This window comes from Engystomops pustulosus, chromosome 7 (genome assembly GCF_040894005.1).
Source record: "Engystomops pustulosus chromosome 7, aEngPut4.maternal, whole genome shotgun sequence".
In the NCBI taxonomy this organism is placed as follows: domain Eukaryota; kingdom Metazoa; phylum Chordata; class Amphibia; order Anura; family Leptodactylidae; genus Engystomops; species Engystomops pustulosus.
The window spans coordinates 162,505,462-162,532,400 of record NC_092417.1 but is presented as its reverse complement, the minus strand read 5'-3'; the positions used below and the strand labels follow the sequence as shown (position 1 = coordinate 162,532,400).

The 26,939-nt window shown below is 44.0% G+C and overlaps 1 protein-coding gene across 2 annotated transcripts; it reads right to left on the bottom strand.

Moving 5' to 3' along the window:
* Positions 1-1,243: 1,243 nt before the first annotated feature.
* RCN1 (reticulocalbin 1) lies at positions 1,244-15,684 on the bottom strand. Of its 2 annotated transcripts, none has more exons than XM_072118601.1 (7): positions 15,558-15,684; positions 13,227-13,475; positions 9,538-9,731; positions 9,193-9,371; positions 8,181-8,241; positions 2,927-3,126; positions 1,244-1,628 (listed from the first exon to the last, which is right to left on the bottom strand). In XM_072118601.1, exons 2-7 carry the CDS (start codon positions 13,445-13,447, stop codon positions 1,521-1,523), a joined length of 963 nt encoding a protein of 320 aa, XP_071974702.1. In that variant the 5' UTR covers positions 13,448-13,475; positions 15,558-15,684; the 3' UTR covers positions 1,244-1,520. The 2 variants fall into 2 exon arrangements, with proteins under 2 accessions (XP_071974702.1, XP_071974701.1); XM_072118600.1 differs by having other exon boundaries at positions 15,513-15,562.
* Between the last annotated feature and the right edge of the window lie 11,255 nt (positions 15,685-26,939).

The following is a 26,939-nucleotide window of genomic DNA, read 5'->3' as shown; positions in this document are numbered from 1 at the left end:
AAATCACTCAGTATATGAGAATTGGAGAGCAAGTGTGTGAACATTACTTGGTATTACCCATTATCAAAATTTAGCAACACATAAAGTCAATATTTACCGTATATACTAGAGTATAAGCCGACCCGAGTATAAGCCGAGACCCCTAATTTCAACACAAAAAACTGGGAAAACCTATTGACTCGAATATAAGCCGAGGGTGGGAAATACATTGGTTACAGCCTCCCAGTATATAGTCTGCCAGCCCCTGTAGCATACAGCCTGCCCAATCCCTGTAGTAAGAAAAAAAATAACACTGTACTCATCTTTCCGACGTCCCCATAGGTCCTCAGAAAGGTGAGTTTTGTCTTTATGTTTTAGTTGACTCGAGTATAAGCCGAGTTACGGTTTTTGAGCACAAATTTTGTGCTGAAAAACTAGGCTTATACTCGAGTATATAAGGTACATTATCTGTGATGTGTCTGTAGCTCCTGTGTGCAGCCTCCTCCAAATTCTCCCTGCAGCCTAAGAATCTGGGGGTGGGGGGAGCAACACTTCAGAGGGCTATAACTTTGGATCAGTGGCACCTAGAATCTCAATTCTTTTTTTCATCTGAAAGAGAAGAATCTTCTTTTTCATTGTGTTTCTAAGTGCCAGGGAACCCAAGATATTAACTGTTGAAGTGTAGTCGGGAGTGATTTTCTAATATGCACGAAGGTGCCTATGTCTATAGACTTAAAGGGGTTCTCTGGAGGTGGAAAAACATGGCTGCAGTCTTCAAAAAACAGCGCCTCACCTGACCATGGGTAGTGTGTGGCATTGCAACTAAGCTCCATTCATTTCTATACAGCTGAGCTGCAGTACTGGCAGTAACCATGGTCAGGTGTGGCGCTGTTTTTGGAAGACTGCAGCCATGTTTTTCCACCTCCAGAGAGCCCCTTTAATACAAGTTTTTAAAATATACGGTTTGTTGGGGTTTAGTATACAGTAATTCTTTATGCTGTCATTTTGGTTTTATTTGTACACAGCAAAATAGGTAAAACTGCTCAGGCCAAGAACATGACAAAATTTCCAGCACGCTTATTTTTTACAAAAAAAACAAAGTTTAATAAAATACTGGTGTTAAAAGTGATTTACATACAAATCTCCAGCCTAAAAAAAAAAAAAATCTAAAATTCTATATCAGTAAAATCCAAACAGACATCCAAGAAATACATTGATAAAGAGATTTATGTACATGGCTGCAATAACCTCAATATTCACATAATAAGTTTAAAGAATTTACTGCCACTATTGCTTTAATACAGTATACGAAAAAAAATAAACAAAATAAAATTTTTTTTAAAAATGGTGCTAGAGCCTTTCTGTAAAGTCACATTTAAAATCTGTTCATAGGTCTCTTTCAAACACTATTGTCGGGTAATTCTACCCATTCTGAGGTAATGAATATTGTCTGTGATGGTGCAAATACTAGGATATAAGAAGTCAAGTGAACGAGAAAAACAAAAAAACAAAAAAAAAAAATCACAGTCTTTTGGATCTCATCACAACTCGTCGTGGTTTCTGGTGAGGTCTTCTCCATAGTTGGTGGCCTGGCTGCCCACAAACATATTCCAATTCTGTAAGATCTCGTCTTTAGTCAACATTTTATCCTGATATAAAAATGGGAAGATAAAAAAAAAAACCACATAAATCAAAAACTTGGTTTTCGGTTTTTCACAAATTTTAAACTAAACCATGGTCAGAACTTGGAGCAAGGCTTTGTTTTTTTAAACGATGTCTTCTTGGATAAGTAACTTTTTAGTTTTCTCTATCATCATAGACAACTATGGCGTTTGTTTTTTGCAGGATGTGTTGTCTTTCTTAACAGCACTTGAGTTCATATAACTATATTTTTTTAGACTAAAACACACACTTCATATGTAGTCATAAAAAAAGGAAAACAAATATTTTACATCAATTTAAAACTCCCTGTTGGTAACACACTAGGAGAGCACACAAAGCCCTGCTACAAGCATACACTCACCTGAACACACACAACACTGTTACATTCATCCATTTACTCACACACACAGCTCTGCTACATCCATTCGCTCACACAGAGCTCTGCTACATCCATTCCCTCACGCAGCTCTCATACAGCCATTCACTCACCCAAACAGCTCTGCTACATCCATTCACTCACACACGCAACTCTGCTAGATCTATTCATTTGCACACTGCTACAAGCATACACTCACATTAACAAACTCAGCCCTGCTGCATTCATTCAATCACTCGCACACAGCTCTGCCACAACAATTCATTCACTCGCACACAGCTCTGCTACAACAATTCATTCACTCACATACACAGCTCTGCTACATCCATTCACTCACACACACAGCTTAGCTACATCTATTCACTCACACACACAGCTTTGATACTTCCATTCACTCACACACACAGCTTTGCTACATCCATTCACTCACACACACAGCTTTGCTACAAGCATACACTCACGTGAACAAACTCAGCACTGCTACATCCATACAACCACTCACACACATAGCTCTTCTTCCCAGACGCAACCTCTTTTGGTTTTTCTGGCCCCGTCTCTTGGTAGCATGAAAGGGTCTAAGACTCTTGCAGTGATGCAGGAAGCATGTGATCAGTCACATGCTTCCGACATCACTCCAGGTCCTGCGGTAATACCAGGAGAGAATGAGATCCTGGAATCCTCCTTCGGACTATAAGACGTGGGCACTTTTTAAAAGATTTCTTGTTAAAAAAAAGTGTCTTATATTGTGTGAAAAATATGGACACTTTTAAAAATGTGGTGGCACAAACACTATTTCCGGACATGCAATGCAATATGGGGGCACCTATCCCATAGAAGCCACTATTGACCACAGCATCTAAGTGGTTTAACAATTTCCTGGCTGCCATGTTGATGTAGAATGTGGAATACCTTGTTCAAGTCAGACTCGTAGATCAGATGTCTGGCTTCGGCCTGCGCGTGGTCGTAATCCTGAGGAAGAATCCAGTGTCTGATTTCATCTTTGTCCATTTTTCCATCTTTGTCAAGGTCACGCAAATCTGAAAATTGTTCCCTTTCGGTGGCTACCCAGTCAGGTTCTGGAGTGCCCTCTTCATGTGAAAACATATCCGCTGCACACATGAAAGAAAAGAAGACATTTTAAAGGAAATGTAAAAAGAAAAGTTCCTTAAAGGGGTTTTCGAGGGCGCAGGCTCGACAGCCACTCCATATAACTACTCTTGGCTGCCATATAGCTGGTGGTGGTGGACCAAGGACTTGTGACCCCCGACTCCTTGACTCCTATTCAGGTGACTGGTTAGAATCAACGAAGTAACAACTTATTTCTGGTAAGTGTCCCTTTAAGTAAAGGGCTGTATGAGCATTGTATGAAAATTCAGGTCATCCAGGGTTAAAAAGGGGTTTTCCCAAGGCCCTCTTATTATTTGTTATACTGGTGACCATTCATGAGGCACCTTGTTAGTCCTGAGACTGCTGTGCTCTTTGCAGCCCCTCCCTTCCGCTCTGAGTTAAGCTGGTTTACAGCAGTTACTCAGAGCAGAAGAAAGCAGCTCAATGCAGAGTGCAAAGAAGACAGCAGTGTGAGGACACCCCCCCTCCCCATCGTACTTGGGAAAGCCCCAATCCGGGAAGATGTATCCATTTTTCACAGTCCTGCTTCTACTAACACACACAAGGATAGGAGTAAACATCTCTCCAGGACCGATACCCAACACCTGTGTATGGTCCGGACAGCTCAACCTCCATACAGTGAATGAGTAAAGTATTTTGGGAGTTCAGCTCAGGTTTCGCACAGAAAAGCTCGCTGTTGGCTTGTTGGGTTACGTGTAATGACGGTTATATTTATACTGCTGTACAGTGAACTGAGAGAAGATCTTAGTCGTGGCCGTCTTCACAGCGGGGATGAAATGAATAGCTCTCTTCAAGGGGCTGTCTCTAAAATTAGAGCCTACAGTTCAGATTTCTAAGTTGCCAACGACTGAATCCAACTCATCCCTGGATTTGACCATAGAAGGCGTCGTCACGTCTAACGTTCAGGTCAAGCAAAGAAAGAGGTTACGGATTTGGCAGATTCAGAACACCCGATTTCCAATACTATATTAGGGAACTATAACTTAATAGAGGGCACTGGTTCATGGCACTCGTCTACTAGCCAAAATGAGAGACTAGTCTTCTGGAGGCCTTAAAGGGGTTGTTCCACAAACCAACTTAGGCCCACTGTGAAATCGGCATGCTGAGACAACACTTCTCTAACATATTCTTCAGGCGTTAGAACGAAATATAGGGATAGGCACAAAAAAAAACCCAAAACACCATGACAAGCTAATCTAATGCAAACACAGCAGATGGGGGAGGCTCCTGCTGCAGCCAGTTGTCTTTACAGCATTTCAGGCCAAACTGTTGGAAAGATTTCTTTATATATTTCTAAAAAATGGGTGCAAAATATAGGATCAAACGAAAGTAGGAGAAGGGAAGAAGCACTGGAATATTTTTAAAAACATTTTCTGTAGAGATGAGCGGACTTTATGTCCACGTTCAGATTGCCAGCAAACCAGTCAAACCGGCAAATGAACGCTCCTAGCTACTAGCCATGGCTAAGATTGGTCAGGGGAACTTTAGAAATTTAGGGTCGGCCGCCCAACCTGGAAGTATTGCCAGATTGGCAAACGAACAGCCAATCCGGCAATACTTTCGGGTTGGGTGGCCTAACCCTTAACATCAAGTCCGCTCATCTATAATTTTTTGTAAACAATGGGGCTTATTTACTAAGGGTCGCGGATCGCACTTTCGTCGGACTGTTCATGGTTTTCGGGATTTGCGCAGCTTTGACAGGTATTTAGCAGGGGATCGAGTCGTACACGATCGGCTTTCATGTGACAGAAAACGGGGGCTGTCCATCAGAGGATCTGACGGATCCGGGCTGAGCGCGAGATTTAACTTTCAATTTGTGTTGGAAGACAATCACTTACATGCACCGGGAAGAAGAAGGTGAACTCCGGCGGACCCGAGCGGGGAAGCGACACATGCAGGATATCGGGAGCACGATCTTAGTGAATCACGGCACAGTTCATTATCCTCGGACAACGCACTTTGGATAAACTCCAGCGGCCAGGAAGTAAATGTGCCCCAATGTTCCCTTTAAACGGACTTCTGCATTAGAGTCGGAAAAAAACAGCGCCGCCCACTGTATAGTGGCAGAGCCATGTTACTGCAAGTCCGTTTTCATTCACGTGAACGATCTGTGCCTTTGTATATTATTAATAATAATTCTACAGAAACATCTTACACGGATTACAACCATTTAGACGGCAAATACGATCAAATTACAATAAAAACCTTCAAAATGACAATAAAAAAAATACAAAAAAAAGACAATACACCTTATGTGTGCTAAAGCTCGTAACTCCTGAAAATGAAAAATCACACAGGAACCGAAAAAGGTCTCATTATGTCAATTTTGATTTGGCCGCAGGGGGAAAATTAAAAAAAAAAAAAAAAAAAATGTGTAAACCTCAAATAACAGAATGTCATTTTTTTTTTTGTCTCTCGACCGCTGCGAAAAACAACATTCTTGATCAACACCTAAATTAAATTACTTTACCTCTCTCCATTACCGAAGCCACTCTGGGAACACATCCTGTCATTACCAAGTGGGGTGCTGCCTTCTATAGCGCTGTGACATTGTACACAACACAATATACACAATTTGTACTACTTTGCGCTCGCTGGGAGGACAGCGGGGCGCTGGGTAAGCACCAGCCGAGAGAGAACTTTGACCAAAGAAACATTTTAATTGCCGAGAGCCCATTAAACATCTTGGGAGAGCGTTCGCCTGCTCTTATAGTCAGATGGATTTCTGCTTCATTTCATCATATACAAAAGGGACACAATTATAGGTCTAATTTAAGCGCACCTGCATTATTGCACAGCGCATGTATATGGATTTAAATATATATAAGAAAAGGCAGGTTTGACTTCTCAGCGGGAGCAGTCAGATCCGAGGAGCCGTTCCAAAAACTTTCGTACTGTCACAATTTTTTTTTTTTTTCGGAAGCTGCGGAAACGAAGTTTGTCGCTGGCCAGGACTATGAAACTATGAATCCCTGAATGACCAGATCTTATATCCTACCTCAGTCTTACATTTCATAGTTTAAAAAAAAATATATATATACAGGGGGAGATTTATCAGAAGTGTCTGAGGTAAAAATGTTCTAGTTGGCCATGGAAACCAATCAGAGCTCAGCTGTTTGATAAATCGGCCCCAATACTTCTATAATACACATAATACTTTGGATAAATCTCCCCCATTTTGTGTATTATAGAAGTGTCTGAGATAAAACCCTTCTAGTTGCCCATGGAAACCAATCAGAGCTCAGCAGTTATTTTACAAACAGCTGTGGGAAAATGAAAGCCGAGCTCTGATTGGTTTCTATGGGTAACTAGAACATTTCTGCTCTCAGACACTTCTCATAAATCTCCCCCAATATTTATATAATACGTCTATAACGCACATAATGGGGCAGATTTACTTACCCGGCCCATTTGCGATCCAGCGGCGCGTTCTCTGCGGTGGATTCGGGTCTTCCGGCGATTCAATAAGGCAGTTCCTCCGACGTCCACCGGGTGTCGCTGCTGCGCTAAAGAGCATCGGAACACACTGGAGTTCACCAAGCCGTCCTGGGTGAAGGTAAGCGCGTGTCCCACAACACTTTTTTTTTTTTTAAATGCAGCGGTTTCTCCGAATCCGTCGGGTTATCGTTCGCCACGCCCCCGATTTCCACAATCCGATCGCGTGCGCCAAAATCCCGGGGCAATACAGGGAAAATCTGCGCAAATCGGAAATATTCGGGTAACACGTCGGGAAAACGCGAATCGGGCCCTTAGTAAATGACCCCCAATACGTCTATAACGCACATACTACGTCTATAACTCACATACTACGTCTATAACTCACATACTACGTCTATAACGCACATACTACGTCTATAACGCACATAATACGTCTATAACGCACATACTACGTCTATAACGCACATAATACTTCTATAACGCACATACTACGTCTATAACGCACATACTACGTCTATAACGCACATACTACGTCTATAACGCACATACTACGTCTATAACGCACATACTACGTCTATAACGCACATACTACGTCTATAACGCACATAATACGTCTATAACGCACATACGATGTCTATAACGCACATAATACTTCTATAACGCACATAATACTTCTATAACGCACATAATACTTCTATAACGCACATAATACTTCTATAACGCACATAATACTTCTATAACGCACATAATACTTCTATAACGCACATAATACGTCTATAACGCACATAATACGTCTATAACGCACATAATACTTCTATAACGCACATAATACTTCTATAACGCACATAATACTTCTATAACGCACATAATACGTCTATAACGCACATAATACGTCTATAACGCACATAATACTTCTATAACGCACATAATACTTCTATAATGCACATAATACTTCTATTCTTCTATAATACACAAAATTGGGGAGATTTTTTCAGAAGTTTTTCAGAGTGAAAACTGTTCTAGTTGCCCATGGAAACCAATCAGAGCTCAGCTTTCATTTTATAAACAGCTGTGGGAAAATGAAAGCTGAGCTCTAATTGGTTGATATGGGTAACTAGAACAGTTCTGCTCTCAGACACATCTGATAAATATCCCCCCAAATACTACGGGGGAAACTTAAAAAAAATTAAAAATGTATATTCCCTTTTCCAGCATTCTCAGTGGTGCATGTATGGCCTATAAGTCTCCACATACCTACCCACCTCTATTGGATTTCAACGTATGATCTTATTCCCGATTATAATATACACAGCTCATAATAGATGATACCCGTCACTGCAATCCTGTTACCGCTGAGAAGTGATCTCTACAGAACAGGAGGTGTCGGACTATTATGAGGCCTATTTTTATAAGTATTCAGAGACCGGTATTTTTTAATTATTTTTTACGGCATTGGCACAAAAGTAAAGGTTCTTCTGGTGAAGGGGGGACACAGGTTTATTTTTATGACACACTATATTATCGATCCCAAGCTCTGTACAATGTAAATTTTAGTGCAAAGCAGAGGTCCAGACGTAGCTTTTAGCAAGGAGCTTACCAATATATTCATCTTCATCGACAAACCCGTCTCCATTCCTGTCAATGTCTTCCAGGGTCTCCTGCAAAAGTAGGTTCCATATTGGTTATATACTTCTAAAGACACATGGCATTGCCTGCTTGGCAAAGGTATAAAAGACGGCAAAAAGGAATTTAAGTTAACCCCTTTAAAGGAAATCTACCACCAGGATGAAGGATCGTAAAGCAAGCACACTGACATCCTGGTGTACGCCCCCTCTGGCAGGATCCGCTCTTCTTTAAACTTCAGCAAACACCCATCGGCCAAGTGCCGTTTTTATTTTTCCACCTATTTTTGGTCAATGTGTGACCTAAGTATTAACAACTGACACACAGTCAGCTCTGCAATAAAGACATCTGTCTGTAGTTTGTAGGGTGAGTCTCTGCATGCTGCTGTTTGCCGGCAGGAAGTGCCTGTGTCTGAGCTGGTCTTGTAATGCATGGGGAGGAGCAGGAGGCAGAGAGCATTGCAGTGTGCAGACAGGAGAAGCTATTCATGAGAAGAATCTGACCATAGTCAGAAGATTTAATCACCAGGACTGATAGAAGAGACAGGTTGAAATTACCTGTGAAATGCTGCATTTTTTGTTAATAACAGTGAATTAGAGAATGTGTTATTTTGTTATTCTGAGTACTTTTAAGAATCTTTAAGACGGGTCAGATTTTAAAAAGGATTCTAATAACAAGAAGTTATCCCCTATCCATAAGAGCATTGGATCACAGGAACGGGGGGTCTGTTATACCTTATAAATGGAGCAGCAGTTTGATCATGCAAGCTACCACTCCATACACTGTCTATGTCTATCAGCGCCATAGGGATAAATGTCAGAAAGGTGCACCGGGTTATGGCTGACCCCTGTTCTCGTAATCGAGGGGGTGGTCACACTGCTGGAACCCCCACCGATCAACAAGTTACCTCCCATCCTGTGGATAAGGGATAACTTGCTGCCCCATAATGCTTTGAACTGTAGTATAATCCAGGACTGGACTCTTACCAGTATCACTATGTCCTTCATGTGCTCAAATTCTTCCGGGTGCAGGAAAGAAGTGAATTCTTCCCGATTCGCTTGGAGGTCCCCATTGAGGTCGGCTTGTTTGAACCTCCTTTCGTCACGTGGAAGCATCTTCTTAAAGCTAAACTGCTCCGCCGCATCTTGGAACTCCTCAGGGTTTGCTACAAACATATAGAAAGGCAAAATACCATTCAAATATCGCAGTTAAAGGGGATGTTCAGTCTTGCTACTTATTACAGCATATCCAATGTCAGTAGAGGGGGGGGGGGGGGGTGCGGAGGAGGTGGTTACTTGTTGTGACCGGACAACCCAAAATAGTCAACTCACCCAAGTAATATCCATAGGTGGCTTGTTTGTACTCTTCCCACGATATGTGGTTGTCTTCATTGACGTCATAGTCTTTCCACACTCGGGCCACGTTCTCATAGACGTATCTCTTCTGGACCCTCTTGATCCACGACGTCAGCTCCTCGGTGCTGATTAACCCGTTTTTGTCGCTGTCTATGCGGTCGGCTATTTTGCTGGAAACAAAAACATTTATTCGATGACGTGTCATGTGAACGGGAGCTGGGCTGCAGTACCCTGGGATGGCCACTACACAGTCTATGGCGCTCTCTAAAACCAAAAATCTGTAGTCCTGGCGACAATGGGCACTGAGTATTGCACATCAAAAGAGGGGGCAGTTGTGGGACCCCCACCCATCTTATAATACTTGCTCTATGAACATTTCATCAACTCCTTTAACCCCTGGCGGCATTAAAATGCTTAACACCCATGATCGGTGCCTGCATATTGCAGCAAACACCCAATGAGTATGAAGAAAAAAAAACACACATATGTGTGGTATAGCAATTAGCCGCCATTCGTATCCATAGAGCTCAGCAATATTCTTATATTTGTTATCCATGGTCTCCTTCCTCTAATATTTGTTATCCTCATCTTTGAAAATTATGTTAACGCAACAGAAGGGCTCTGGGGGCATTATCAGAGTCCCTTCCTGCTGTAGCTTCAAAGGCTGTTACACTGCCCCCCTCCCTCTGGCTGATGTAATCTCACTGCAACACAGGAAGTTTCAACACACAGTCAGTGTGTGTCACTGTTACAACCTGTGAACCTGCTGCACGGAGGGGCTCTGGAAACACTCCCTTGGGTTAATTAGCATAACCATAAAAGTGGATTTTAGAAGGAGGCCATGGATAATAAGAAGATGACCACAGTCACAGTGCCTGGATCTATGAGTAAGTGTCCCTGGTTTATCATGATGGATTTTTGATTTTTTTTTCTTTTAAAGGGATCCTGTCAGCAGATTATGATCCCCACCCCTTAGGTAAGGTATGAAATTATTTTATGTGAAATATCACCAATGTATCTATATATAATCTCAAATTCTGCCCAAGTTGAGTAAAGTTTAGAGGCTGTATGGGTAGCGTCACTTCAGACTTCCCTATCTTCGGTACTATAGCACTTAGAAACATGCTTCTGGTTTCATATTAAAGATAAGAATCTCTTATAGAGGGAATCAGCCTTGCAAAAGAGGAGATACACAGAGTTAAAGACATAGTTGGGAATGTGAGCTGGAGAAAGAGATCAAGTTCTATCTACGGACCCACAATCCTGATGTGATCTGAAAGATGAAATGCTTATCTTTAATATGACACCAGCTTCCTTCCCCCTGCAGCCACTAAACTTGACTCATCTCTGGCAAAATCTGACTGTTTTCTGCTCATTTCCACATGACTTTTTAATAGGAAAAAGGGCAAGATTTCACATAAAAGAGGATAATCAAGAAAGGACATTTCATCCCCTACCTGATGGGACTGCCAGTTTAAAGGGGTGGTAGTTAAATGGGGTAAAATCTGGTGACCTGTTCCCTTTTCAGGATGAGGTAGTTAGATACTTTGAATCCTCTATTCACCGATCCCTTGCTGTGACAAATTTGCAGACAGATTTAAAGAAACTGTACATTTTATTTCATCCCCGACCTGCAGGGGCTGCTAGTTTAATATCTGCTGACAGGTTCCCTTTAAGCTTTGCATAATCACATCTCTACAGCAGCTTGTTGGGAGTTTTCTGCTCACGCTGAAACAAATCTGTGACCTAATAAAGTTATAAAGCAAACCTTGTATATTTTATATAAAAACAATCTCGCTTTAATGAATTCCTCTGATCCTGTTGTGCAACTTTTTATAGGTTTTACTGGAGAACTTTGGCAAAAACACTGACATTTTTTTGTATCATTGTAACCCAAGGCAAAAAAAAAAAAATCTCCATACTATGAGGCAACGAGTCTTATTAGAGTGCAAGCTCTTCTCCCCGCTAGGAGAAGAAGAGGGAAAAACAGAAGAATATTTTCTCCGGCTCGAGTGTCGCCAAGACGGTTCAGCTCGGAGGACAATGAATGGCTGGCAATGATGCGGTGCCCTGCGGGTACAATCTCACATGTGCCCTCATCAGCTCCCCCCATTGAGAGGAGTTTACTGATGCCGAGCCAAGGCTCACAGTTTCACAAGTGTCTGTGCCACGTTATCAGCAGGGTAAGAGACAACTCCTCTGTCATCCGATCATCTGACACCTCGCTGGAGAGGAACCTCACAGGGTGGAAGGAGGGTCTGATCCTCGTGCCAAGCTCTTCCCCTGTCGTTGTACTGGACGGATTACAATTATGCAGACAGGCAAAACCTAGACTGGGTTACATGTCAACTATCTGACTGCAGAGAGACAGGACAACTACTCAGATAGCAACTCCCTGCCAGAACTCTATCCTGCGGCTGCTACATATGAGAAGTGTGATATGGAATTGTCATATATGCAATTGCTAGCCAGTGCAAAGGTCAGAGAAGTTGTCACCCAGCTTTCCCAGGCGAGTGAATGGCAAAATTGTGTTGGTCTGTCTCTTTAACTACTTCACGACTGCCATTCAGCTATATACATTCTAACTGCATATAACCCGTGCAGACAGTACTCTACGTGTATAGATGTCACGAAAGAGGCACAAATCAAACGCCTATATATGTAGAAACACAGTTCTGGTGTCATATTAAAGAGGCAAATCTACCATTTAAAGGGGTGTTCCCACCAAACAAGTTAGGCCCTATCCACAGGACACTTGCTGATCGGTGGGGGTCTCAGTGATGAGACCCCCACAGATTACGAGAATGAATGTACCTCCGTCAGATCCCCTCGTCGCTCCCCAAGATGAGCGGAGCAGACGGCCACTCATGTCCGTTCTGCTCCTTTCATTTCCGCTACGCTCATCCTCTGACCGACCGTTCTCATAATCTGTGGAGTTCTCATCACTGAGACACCCACCAATCAGCAAGTTAGGCCCTATTCTTTGGATAGGGCCTAACTTGTTTGGTGGGAAAACCCCTTTAATATCACCAGCATTGTGATTCTAGGTTCCACAGAACAGGATATATACACTATTATAATCTGGTTTTTTTGTATTCCATTCCATTCCAGACTATAACTTTAACAATGGATAGCTCTGGTTCTGTGACACCAAGAAACAAAATCCTGATGCTGTATTAACAGGGAGATTCTCCTCTTTAAAATGACATAAAAACTTTGTTTCTAGGTGATTCAGGTGACATAGTCATTTAAAGTGTGTGTCCCCTCCACCCTGTCAGCTGAAGATAGAATGGAGAAGGGTCTGCAGGGAGACACGCACCCTCGGCATGGGTTGCCGCAATTGGGGAAGGGCGACAGATGTAATTTGACATTTTTTAACATATTAGGGTAAAGGCGTATTCAATTTTACAGCTTATTAAAAAAACAGTCATAAGAAAATGACAAAAAAAAAGTTTTGTGCAACCCCCTATAGTAGATTCGCACGACCAGGCGCATGATTATACCACAGACCCAAGTGAGGGCGATACTATTAACAGTAAGTAGTGGGTGAAAGCGAGACGGATCCTGGTCCTAGTAGTCATTTCAAGAGCCAAAGAGACCTCCACCCTCCCCGAATCACACATCACTAACACCCTGACTATAAGAAATGGACATGCCAGTCTCACCCCAGTCTGTCTTGGCTTTCTTCCGGAGTAAGTTGGTCGAATGTCTTGGCGTCGTCCTTCCCCAGGAAAGCCTCATGATCCATCTGGAAGCTCTGGTTCTCCTCATGGACCTGTCCATTGAGTTCCGGGTCCAGGCGGATCCTCTCCTTTCGGAAAGTAGGTTTGGAGAGGATCTCCCCGACACATAGGAGCAAGAGGTAAAAAAGTCCCTGAAGCTCCATCACTCTCCTCCCCACAGCAGCACAAGAACTGGAAGAAGATAGAGGGGAAATGAATTTGGAGTTACCTTTGGTGGATCTGTAGACATTTAAGATCCTCTGTACATTGAGGTCTGATCTACCCTTAAAGGGACCTTCCTATAGCGTCCTGTGCACAATCATAACCGTGATGGGCAGCGGTTTCCTTCACTCTCTCGCAGGGTCTACACGTTGACTCCCACACCCACTGCCAGCATCATCACACAGGTCTTCTGTCTGTACTTGCTCACCTCCTCGTACAGTCCCACATACGCTTAGCACTTACTAATTCGGTTATACACACGTTCTTATGGCTGGGAGTCTCAGCCTAACCCTAAGCCATGCGTGCCACCCCCAAAACACCACTAGACACAGTGCGGAAATGATGGGCAGACTCAGGACCAGGCTGCCAGATGCCCATCACTGATGCAGTTGGTATGAGACCACTAGTGACACATCAGCAAAAATTGTAGGACACCAACAGGTGCAGACAACATCGTTACACAGACCACCAGACACAATCAAGGGCAGACCACCTTAGGTACACCATGATCACAGCTCACCCTCAGTATGCCATGGGCACGGCACACCCTAGATACAAACACCCTGGGCATAACACGAGCAAAGACTACCCTAGATATTACAGAGGCGCAGACCACCTTGGGTATAACATGGGTACAGAGCACCCTGGGTATAAAATGGGCGCAGACCACCCTGGGTATGACACGGGCGCAGACCACCCTGGGTATAACACGGGTGCAGACCACCCTGGGTATAACGCGGGCGCACACCACCCTGGGTATAACGCGGGCGCACACCACCCTGGGTATAACGCGGGCGCACACCACCCTGGGTATAACGCGGGCGCACACCACCCTGGGTATAACGCGGGCGCACACCACCCTGGGTATAACGTGGGCGCACACCACCCTGGGTATAACGCGGGCGCAGACTACCCTGGGTATATTATGCGGGCGCAGACCACCCTGGGTATATTATGCGGGCGCAGACCACCCTGGGTATATTATGCGGGCGCAGACCACCCTGGGTATATTATGCGGGCGCAGACCACCCTGGGTATATTATGCGGGCGCAGACCACCCTGGGTATATTATGCGGGCGCAGACCACCCTGGGTATATTATGGGGGCGCACACCACCCTGGGTATATTATGGGGGCGCACACCACCCTGGGTATATTATGGGGGCGCACACCACCCTGGGTATATTATGCGGGCGCACACCACCCTGGGTATATTATGCGGGCGCACACCACCCTGGGTATATTATGCGGGCGCAGACCACCCTGGGTATATTATGCGGGCGCAGACCACCCTGGGTATAACACGGGCGCAGACCACCCTGGGTATAACACGGGCGCAGACCACCCTGGGTATAACACGGGCGCAGACCACCCAGGGTATAACACGGGCGCAGACCACCCTGGTTACAATATGGGTGAAGACCCGCCTAGGCATAACATGGGTGCAGGCCACCCTGGGAATAACGCGGGCGCAGACCACCCTGGGAATAACATGGGTGCAGACCCGCCTGGGTATAACATGGGTGCAGGCCACCCTGGGAATAACATGGGTGCAGACCACCCTGGGAATAACATGGGTGCAGACCACCCTGGGAATAACATGGGTGCAGACCACCCTGGGAATAACATGGGTGCAGACCACCCTGGGAATAACATGGGTGCAGACCACCCTGGTTATAATATGGGTGAAGACCCGCCTGGGCATAACATGGGCGCAGACCACCCTGGGAATAACGCGGGTGCAGACCACCCTGGGAATGACGCGGGTGCAGGCCCGCCTGGGCATAACATGGGTGCAGACCACCCTGGAAATAACACGGGCGCAGACCACCCTGGGAATAACATGGGTGCAGACCACCCTGGGTATAACATGGGTGCAGACCACCCTGGGTATAACATGGGTGCAGACCACCAGATAAATGCATACCCTCTGTAATATACCAGTAAGCATTGAGCAGAGCCTGATGTGAGCCCAGCCCCCACCCTATGTGCCCTGTGCCCCTCTCACCCGCCGGGTGCCCTCCACTCTCCGCATTCACAGCTTTGCACTTACTTGATCCGAGCAGAGATGGGAACCCGCTCTCAGCCAATCACCTCCAGGGACACATTCCGCCGCCGCCGGCGTCACGCAGCTTGTGATTGGTCAGCTCCGAGTCAATGACTGGGAGGGGCCAGCGCGCCACGTTGCAATGGAGCCGGCAGATAGAGGGGAAGAGATGTGGCGGCCGGCAGTGCAGGGGTTACCGGCTCCTACAGTGTGAACACTGCCTTAGAGTACATGCGTCACCATGCACTGCATATAGCACAGCGCGGCACTGTATACACGGGGTGGCAGTATGGCGCCCACATATACCGTGTAGTCCTCTGTACAGGGCATGTGCCCCTATCCTGGCATTATGACCCCTGTAATGCTCAGTGCTGAGCTGTATAGTATTGGCTCATACTTCCCACACAATTATCTGTATGTCTCACATGTGCCATCAGGATGACATAACTTCCACTTGTAACGTATTTTCTTCTATACGTTATGTTGTGGTTTATTAAAAAATATAAAAACTAAACCTGGTGGTGAATAGCCCCCCCTGCTCCAATCCTGAGGGGTCCTGAGTGTTACCCCTAATTCCGCCACTCAGCAGGGGAAGTAATGACTCCTTTGTACACCTGTACCAGGGGGTCACAGGTTTTTGGAGTCTTGTCCCCTATTTAACCCAATATATTGAAATCTTATCTATTGTCTCTGTCCTGTCCCTGTCCCATATTGTTCCCAATATTTTGGAGTCCTGTCCATTATTGTTCCAAACATTGTCCCCAGTGTATTGGAATCCCGTCCCCTATTGTCCTCAATATTGTAGGGTCCCATCCACTATACAGACAGTCCCCGAGTTACATACAAGATAGGGTCTGTAGGTTTGTTCTTAAGTTGAATTTGTATGTAAGTCGGAACTGTATATTTTATAATTGTAGATCCAGCTAAAAAAAATGTTTGCCCCAGTGACAATTGGAGTTTCAAATTTTTTTGCTGTAATGGGACCAAGGATTATCAATAAAGCTTCATTACAGACACCTTACAGCTGATCATTGCAGTCTGGGACTATAGTAAAGCATCCAGAGAGTTTCAACAGAGGTCACAGGGAGCAGAGGGGTCCGTCTTTAACTAGGTGTCATCTGTAAGTCGGGTGTCCTTAAGTAGGGGACCGCCTGTAGTCCCTAGTTTTTTAAATCCTGTCCCCTATTCTCTCTGGTATTTTGGAGTCCTGTCTACTATTGTCCTCAATATTGTGGAGTCCCCTCCCCCATAGTCCCTAGTTTTTTTGGAATCCTGTCCCCTATTTAGCCCAAACTGATAACCTAATAATGACCTATCTTAAAGGGGTATATCCACAAAGACAGGATATTTAAATATATTCAGAATAACAAAATAACACATTCTATAATTCAATATTATTAACAAAAATACAGTATTTCACAGATATAATTCCAACCTGTCTCTATCAGTCCTGGTGTGTACAATTTCGATTGCCCCGGGATCCAAGCCCTCCAGGGGGCCCATTGCCCACCAAACTACAGACACGGCATGACCTTCACCCATGAAATCCTCGTACATCTGTTACATCACATTTCAAGAGCCATTTCAAAACCATAGATTGATTCTAGTATCATATGTGGGAAGTAAATTCCAGACTTGAAGGGGCTATAATACATCCCAGGGCCCATGGCAGCCTTAATACACACCTGGCCGGCGGGGCAATTTCTTCTCATGAATCGTTTTTCCTGTTTGCTTCTCCTCTCTGCTCCCTGTCCCTTCCCCCTCCATTACAAGAATAGCTCACACACAGACACTTCCTGCCGGCAAGCAGCAGTGTAAAGACCATGGAGGCTGCAGTGATTTAATATAATCAGATACATGCATGGGGTATAGTTTGCAAATGTTAGGAGGCAAAAGGACCCTGGTCACATGACATTAAATGCTAATGCTGAGAAGGCATGGATAGGAGCTGCTGGATTCAACCTGAGGAGGCCACAACTATATTACAAAGCTTACAAAGTTTATTTTCTGGGGATGTGAGAGAAACTAATTTTAGCTAAAAGAAGGGTGTCAGTAGCTATATTTGTGAAAAATGTGGTTTCCTTTAAGGATAAGTATTATAATCTATAGTCTTTATTATTATAATCAGAGAAAATTCCTTGGAGGACCATGCAGGACCATGCTTTAGCTGCTAATGGTAAAAAATTCCTTTACACATATTAGAAAAACTCTCACAGATGAGGGTAGGGATTTTACATTGAGGGAAATTCATAAAAACAAGGTCGGGGAAGCCATGACCTAGAATTACTGCTGATAGGAAGCAGCGGAAACTGTTTCCTGGCACACAACAAGGGTCAGCCATGATGATTCGCCCCTCCTGGTCAGAAGAGGACATCTGGATGAGCATCAGACTGATCATGGAGACTATATGGCGGTATTATTTCATCAATCCAGAGCATTTATATACTCATATAGCCCTAGTATTATACATGGTAGACAGAGGCCATTGGGTCCTTGGAACCTTAAAGGGGTTTTCCCATCTGGGCATTTACATTTAATTAAATTAATTTGCCTTATGTAAACATTTCTTCAATTGGATGTTAATTAAAAAAAATGTTCCTGTGTGAAGATAATTTCTCATAAATGTAGCCATGTTGTCCCTTAGTAACCAGATGGCTTCCTCAGATACGACCACGTCACACTCTGGCAGCAGTGGCCAGACTTGCGCTATAGAGTCCTGCCGGACCACCAGGATTCAGCAATCATTACCACAGGACGGCTGTGGGACATGTAGTAACTCCCGGACATTTTATATACAATAATCTTTTGTTTCTTTGTGCACTCAATCCATCAGAGGTGGCCGTATCCGAGGAAGCTATCTCGTTTCTAAGGGACAACATGACTACATTTATGAGAAATTATCTTCACACAGGAACATTTTTTTTAATAACATCTAATTGAAGAAATGTTTATATATGGCAGATTAATGAAACTGAATGCGAGTGCAAAGATGAGAATACCCCTTTAAATTAGATCTCTATCCAGTTGCACATTAAAGGAAATTTACCATCAGGAATCTACTTTCTGAAGAATTCTCCACTACACCATCCATAAGAAGTTTTTTCTTATGTGCTTATATGATTCCTTCTGGTTTATAAAGTGTATTTTATTAATATGCAAATTATCTGCAGATTAGTTTCTGTGAGGTCCGTGGGCAAAGGCTACAACACGCACCAGTAGCATCTACAGATCTGCCTAAATGCTCATCCTTGCCTAGTGTCCACTGTACCCTGTCACCGGCAAGAAGGTAGCTCTGCGCATGCGCGGTAGCTCTTGTTCCTCTGCCGGCGAGGCCTGGCTCGTCCTAGGTGTCCTTCATCCTTCCAGCGATGTGCAGAGGTACAGTAGTGTCGTACCGAGCTGGTAGGTGGACATGCAGAGGCTGGACATGTAGTAGCCTTCATCCCCGGAGCTCACAGAGGCTACTCCACACCCCTAGTAGCCTTTGCAGATAACTTGCATGATAATAATATAACCATTGGGCTTCATACAGGGAGAAGTTAAAAACATTTTGGGGATGGTGCAGTGAGGTGGAATCTACCATGGGAAATACTTCAGAAAGTACATTCAGGATGGTAGATTTCCTTTAGTGGCCTTGTCCAAGCTACGTTGGCTGCTGATGTTAGTTACCACACACATGGCATTACGGATGTGTGTGGACTCATGGAGCTCTATTTGAGTATAGAGTAGTAAGAACAACAAACCGGAACAGATATTTTCCTCTGGGCTTAGAGGGGAACATGTCTTTGCGATTTGGGACACTAAACTACCCATAGGTCCTTATGGATTGGTGGTGTTTAGTGTTCCAAATTGCTCTATATGATTTTTATACATTAATGGGAGGAGGGAATTTATTCTTACCTCGTCCCTCATTCCCTTGGCACTTGCGCGTTCCGGCAAGTGAAGTAGGAGTATTACACCCAGGCTTTGCTCCACAAGGGCCGTAGGTAGGGCGCATGCGCAATGAAGCCTTGGCATTGTTGCTCGGCACATCACAAAATGTTGCATCTATGGACTTAAAAAAGGTTGATTTGGGATCCTAAACCACAGGTCTGTCACAGGGGCGAGAGCGGGGTCTCGCTGAAAGTCTCTCTGGGAAGAGACTGGAAGGAGTAGTAAGTGGACTCTTTGGACCACCGCGGGAGATGTAGATGGTACTAGATGACACTCGAGACCGGAGTCCAAGTGGCACCCGGTCTTCACCAGACACGGGAAACACAGGAGCGTCTGGAAACGGCGGAAGACTATCACACGCCTCTTCAGGAACAGATTTGGGAAGCTTGGTATGGAAGCCATGGAAGTTCCTTTGGGCACAGAGGATAGGGCTTTCACTTGCAGGAAGGAAGCTGAATATCCGGCCAGGCAGGAAGGGAGGTGCCGGATTATAAGGGAGAGCCGGATTAGCCAGTGCCAATCAGGAGGACGCTGGCCCTTTAAGGCTAGAAGAGCCGGCGCGTGCACACGCTGTGCCACGTGGGGAGGCACGGTTGTGCCCGCGATCCGCAACAAGTATCGCAGGTGCATCCGTGACAAGGTCCATAAGGAACTGTAGTTGGTTTAGGTTTACGGTCCCTAAATTGACCTGAAAGGTCTTCTTTATGGGTAACAAAGTTGATGTTGGAAGCAGTTTAGAAGTTACAAGAGGCAACCAGCATGGTGGTTTCATACCATCTCTTCATATAGGGCAGAGGCATGAAAATTACATATCTATAATGAGACCTAAAAGTGACAGAATTAATCTATACATTAAGCCACTAGGTAAGAGTTTCTGTATAACTCAGGACAATAACAGGATGCTGCATTAGTCGCCTGCTCCAGTGTTGCGGCCTTTGTATAAAAGTCTCATTTGCCGGGACGACGGTGACCCATACAAAAATCTCAGAATATTTTAAGTGCAGGGGGATGCTGACAGTCCTCCCCAGGTCTCAACCCTCTTACGCTTTGCTGTGGAGTCATCAGAAGAAGGGCAAAGGCTAATAGTCCAAATATTTCAGGAAATTAAACAACACTCCTAGTCACAATCCATTGACAAGACTCGTATTCGGGGTGGCACTTCACTTAGAGCAGTCATTTTGTGTAAGAATTAGCACGTAAATGTTCTCACTAAAGCAATTTGCTGTTTCATCACTTCTCCAGCCCCAATCACAGCCCCCTTTCTGGCATAACTGGTGGGGACAGAAAATTAAGCAAAGTGTAAAAATGTGGATAATGAGGAGCCCAATAACTCTCCCTGGGAGAAAATATCATCTATGGGAGAGATCTCAGTCCTAATGTTGTAGGACAAGGATAAGGTTTTCATTAGAAATAGATGAGATAGAAAACTAATTATGTAAGCAAAAATAATGAAGGGGGAACTCTAGGAAGAGAAATGACTGCATTAGGGTCGTTTCTTTCAGCGTCTTGGAAATTTGGTGAAGGGTGATTGTCCACTGAGACATGAAGATGCTATTTTGGGGGTGTCTGATGTTTTATTGCATGGCCACAGCCTCCAATCTAGTCTCAACCCGGAACATCACTTCCCGTGACCCCATGCACTTCTGACCCCAGCTAGGAGTTCATAGGAGCAAGAAAACACCGGGTGCTGGGACGGAAACCTGGAGAAAGGTCTTCATTAGGAATGAGCAGACCCAAACCACATTGCTGGTTTCGGTCCCCAAACCCGGACTTGAGACAGAAGTTAAAATTTTGAGTTCGGACTTACCCCGCAATCAGTGATTATGCTACGGAAAATGATTGCTTTGCCGACAGTTTTTAAAGGGTTATCACCCACAATCGGTGCTGGTACCAACTGCGGGTGTTAAATAGTGATGCATGGACCTGTACCTTTAATTCTATCCGCAAAACTGCTTTTGTGGTGGCATTTAAATGGTTAAAGGACATATAACATCAGTTTGTGTCCTAGTAAGAAGTTCCTGAGGAACAAGTTCTTTTATTATAACTCTATATGCTGTGATCACGGAAATATAGAGCTATAAAAGTTATGGAAATTACCCTGGGGCGCTCAGGTACATAAGTCAATATATAAGAACAGAAGTCCTGCGGAACACGGTTCCTCATGGACTTCTCAGTAAACTAATATGAGATGTCCTTTAACACCCACAATTGGTGCCAGCATTGATCGCGATTGTTACCGGTGAGAGTCTGGATACCTGAACTGAACTTTTGTTCCAGATTCAGCCAAACTCGGCCAACTCGAACCTGAACAAGTCCCTAGTCTGGTGCTATACTTATATACTGAGCTTGGTTCTGTATTTATGTACCAAGCTTGATTCCGGTGCTGTTTTTATATACTGAGCTTGGTTCTTATGCTGTATATACAGTATGTACTGAGCTTGGTTTTGGTACTGTGTTTTGCTCTCAGTTCTGGTGCTGTATTTATATACCAAGCTTGATTCTTGTGCTTTATTTATAAATTACACTTTATTCAGGTGCTATAATTAAAGAGGACCAGTCACCGCCCAAAAATACCCACACAAAATATGCCCCCCCTAGTCCTCTCCCCATCCCCTTTATATTTATTCCATTTTTCTTATTATGTTCTTACAGATCCCTAACTGATAGGGGCGTGGATGGGGTGTGTCGGCCGGCCCCCTCATGAATATGGCCGACTGCCAGGGGACTACGAGGATCCGACCTCTTATTTGTAAGAGGTCGGATCGATTAAAACCACCTTTGCAAACATAAATTTTAATAAAAATGGGATAAATATAAAGGGGCTGGGAAGAGGATTAGAGGGGAGATATTTCATGGGGGTATTTTTTGGGGGGGTAACAGGTCCTCTTTAAGTAATAAGCTTGGTCCTTGTTCTGTATTTATGTACTGAGCTTTGTTATGGTACTGCATCTATACACTGAGCTCAGTTCTTGTGCTGTATGCATGTACTTTGCATGGTTTTGGTGCAGTATTTATATACTGAGTGTGGTTCTGGTGCTGTATGTATGTTCTGGGCTTGGTTTTGGTGCTGTATTTATATACTGAATGTGGTACTAGAACTCTGTGTATTTATACATATATATATATATATATATAGACTTTATAGACTGAGTGTTAGTATGTCTCTAACATGCATAATAGACTGCAATACAGAAGTCATTTTGTGGATTTTGGTAAAGCAATCAGTGACTTTATCCTTGCGTCTTAATAAAAATAAGCAATTTGTGAATGAAATTAAATTGTGAAATAAATTATAACATAATAATCATGGAAAAAGGGGAATCATGAAAGACTCTTCTGAAAATGGCAAAATATTTTGATCTGAGAAATTTTAGTTATGCAAATGAGAAATTCTATTTGAGAGAAAATAAAACTATGAAATGATCATTTTGAAATCCCGGCAATTTAGTCTTCTGTAAGTCATCATTAATTTCTTTAGAAAATCTGTTTTGTGGTGATCCGGCCCATTAATAAGCCTCCCTGATAACGAACACATTGTAAGTAGGGTTTTTTCATTGGCATTAAACAGTGAGAAATGAGAAATTTGGGTACATGAACCTTGCCTAGCAATATATTGCAGCAACACCGAGCATGCTGGGAATTGTGGAAGCTCCTAATAAAATGTCAGAAGCTTTGTGCTTTTTAACATTAAAATGGATACCTTGGGGCTCATTTACTAAGGGTCCGAACGCCGCACTTTCGTCGGGTTTCCCGAATATTTCCGTTTTGCGATTAATTGCCCCGGGATTTTGGCGCATACAATCGGATTTTGGCGCATCTGCACCGGCTTGCACGCAACAGAAATTGGGGGGCGGGCCGTCTGACAACCCAACGGATTCGGACAAACCACGGAATTTAAAAAAGTATTTGTGTCGCAAGATCAAGCACTTACATGCACCAGGAAGAAGAAGGTGAACTCCGGCGGATCTCGGCGAGGCAGTGACACATGCAGGAACTCGGATGCACGATCTTAGTGAATCGTGCCGGACCCGAATCCTCGTCGGACAACGCACCGCAGAATCGCGACGGGACCGGGTAAGAAAATCTTCCCCCATATCTTGGAACTACCTGGTTCTAAGGTCCAACATTCTACACTGATTCATTTCTTTATGCCAAATCCTATATATATTGGATTTAATTGCAAGTTTTTCACTGCCTACAGCTGCCACCAGATGGAGCACCTGGGCTTACTGCTGACTGTGTTATTTTTAAAGGGAACCTGTCATGATATTTTTTACAAAACCAGCTAGTGACAGGTTCCCTTACAGTCTTAGTAACTAATTGACACCCTTCTTTTGGCTGAAATTGCTTCCCACACATCCCTATAAAATCAACTTTATGTTATCTTAACTGGCATCAGAGGGGCGTCTCCTGCTTGGCCAGTCCCTCCCACCTACACTTCTCCATGCCACCATTCAATACTTTATGTCATGTGACTAGGGTGCTGTCATTCAACATCCTTTACCCCCTAGCATTTGCAAAGTCTACCTCATGTATGTATCTGATCACATCAAATCAGATCACGCTTGGATTTATTGTTATCAGATACATACATGTAGATTTTGCAAATGTAACTGGGGAATGGAAAGGACCTTAGATGACATCACCCTGGTCACATGACATTAAGTGCTCAATTATTTTTAGGTGTCAGGTCCTGTTTTATAGCAGGTGACTGATGCTGCCCCCCTTTCTGCTGCAGGTGGTGCTGCCTGAGGCAAAATGCTCAACTTATGGATGGTTCACCCTATAGGAACTGCCCTATATTTTGCGATTGCACAATATACATGCATTGCACAATAGATCTCCATGAGCGTTTTGAGGTGGCCCCATATAGGGTCCTGGGCATGAGGTCTTCCTGTGACACGGTCATAAATCTAATCTAGACCAAAAACATTGACCTCACTAACGTCCAGTCCGTATCTAAATCACAAAATTTCCATGTTTGCCATAACACATCCTCCAAGCTGATGACCATTGTTGATGTATCCTCCTAGGTCAGTGGTGGCGAACCTATGGCACTGGTGCCAGAGGCGGCACTCCAAGCCCTTTTTGTGGGCACCCGGGCCATCGCCCCAGCACACCAGACAGGACTCAAAGAGTCTTCCTGCAGTTCCAAGCAACTTAAAAGATGCTGCTTTCAGTCATATTTTGATACTTACTTCGCTACTTGGGACTGTAGGAAGAGGGAGAATGAATAGAAAGGGCCAAATTATCTTTGGAGGACCTCCTGCTGGCCCCATGATTTTCTCTGTGTACAGAGGGACACTGTAAAGAAGCTAAAATGATGCAAATTTCCCATCTTTCTACTGTGTTTCTGTCCTCAGGAGGTAAATATGATTGAAAGTTGAAGAACAGGGAGCAATATGTTGCTGCTTTAATTTTTGGATGGCACCTCACGATAAATAAGGGGGGTTGGGTTGCAGTTTGGGCACTCGGCCGCTAAAAGGTTCGTCATCACTGACCTAGGTGATCCCGACAAGGGTAATATTCCGTTTCAAGGCATCGATTATGTCCTACATATATTTCCTGTATGTTTATAAGCTATAATGGTAGAAGGGATGAGAGTTATAGTGAGAGGCTGGCCAGGCAGGAAAATAGCGATGTCAGGCTCATTTAGATCAATGAAGGAGATGGGGCGCTCTCGGGAAATTCTCTTCATACTATAAATAATTATTTAAGTAACAGGAAAAGGCCAGAAATGTATTAGATTTTTATGTTGAAATTAACATAAAGTGATCTGTAGACATCTGCTAAGCAAGCCAGACCAAAGATATCCTCTATGTGATCTGCATCACTGCCCTAAAATAACAAGCAGAGTTCCCCGACTGCTGCGGCGCCATTAAACTACATCATTTGCACTGTGTAGTCCACGAAGAGGAGCAGCCATTAAGCACAATGACAAATAGATTTGGATGCCGGCTGCTCAGGTACCTATGTAGATGTCCCCATGTATGTGGAGATGTGAGCTCCATTAACGAGATAATTATAGATATGTCAGCCATGGCGGAGCATAGCCACAATTTTACAATTTTCATAATAATCTCTATTTTGTTTTTTGTAGAGGAGAGAAAAAGTGACTGCAATGTTCTACGTGGAACCTAATGGTAGACCGTAAGGCAAGCGAATTATAGCGGCCTATTATATTTTATTAGCTTGTTTTCAGAAGATTCTACTTTATGTTATGTTTATGTTGTTTTAGGTTAGACTTTTGGGGGGGGGGAGTTTCGCAGCGGTGGGCGGAAATCATTGTGGTGTGAAAAATTCCCTTGGCCACTTTAAAGGTAGAGTCTTGTGTTTCTTTGGAAATGCGTTGGAATGTTTTCCTCTCTTTAATGATGGAAAATACTCCAGGCAATACAGGATTTAAAAACTTTTGGCAAGCTATTTTCATAAAAAGTATAAAAAGGAAGTCGTGGAAGAGAGATTTCCCAAGCCTGCGAAATGTTCCCGTAACCACTGGGCTCTTAGTCATGTGATGTGGACGCTATGGGGCACATTTACTAAGGGTCCGCGGAACGCATTTCCGCCGGGTTTCCCGAATTTTTCCCATTTGCGCCAAATTGTTCAGGGGTTTTTGGCACAGGCGATTGGATTTTGGTGCATCGGCGCTGGCTTTCATGTGACACAAAACGGGCGGCGTGGCCATCCGACAACCCGACTGATTTGGAGAACCGCGGAATTTTAAATTCAAATTGTGTCGCAAGCCATGCACTTACATGCACCAGGAAGAAGAAGGTGAGCTCCGGCGGACCTCAGCGTGGGGAAGCGACAGATGCAGGAAATTGGACGCACGATCTTAGTGAATCGCGGCAGATCCAAATCCTCGTCGGAGAACGCACCTCGGGGATCGCGACAGGACGAGTAAATGTGCCCCAATATCACTTTTAGAAGAGGGGGTGTGACTAGCATGTTGACTGCCCATTTTAATAAAAAAGTGTGTGGTATACATTCAAAAGGGGCATGACTAATAATTGGTAGGGATCTGACTGCTATGCATCCCTTGATTATGAAATTAAGTTCGTTCATTCAAGTTCATTCATTCATCTCTAAAGAAGTCCATCCCAACCGCCTTCCTACAGTTGGATCCCTATCGATCAGAAACTTATTTGTATCCTTAAACAGATTACATAAATTTCAGCTAAATTATAGTGGTACCAACCAAAAATCGTATGTCTATGAATCTTCTCTGACATCTGTCTTAGGATTTCTACATAACCTTATCATCTGTAGAGATAACCAAGCACTATGAATCTCTCACTTCTCTTTAAAAACACATGTATGCTGAACTGAGCCGTCGTGGCAACTGTGGGGTCTCTGTGACTATGAGCTACTGTAGGGAACCTTGTGACTCATGGCAAGTGTGGGGCCTCTGTGACTATGAGCTACTATAGGGGATCTTATGACTCATGGCTACTG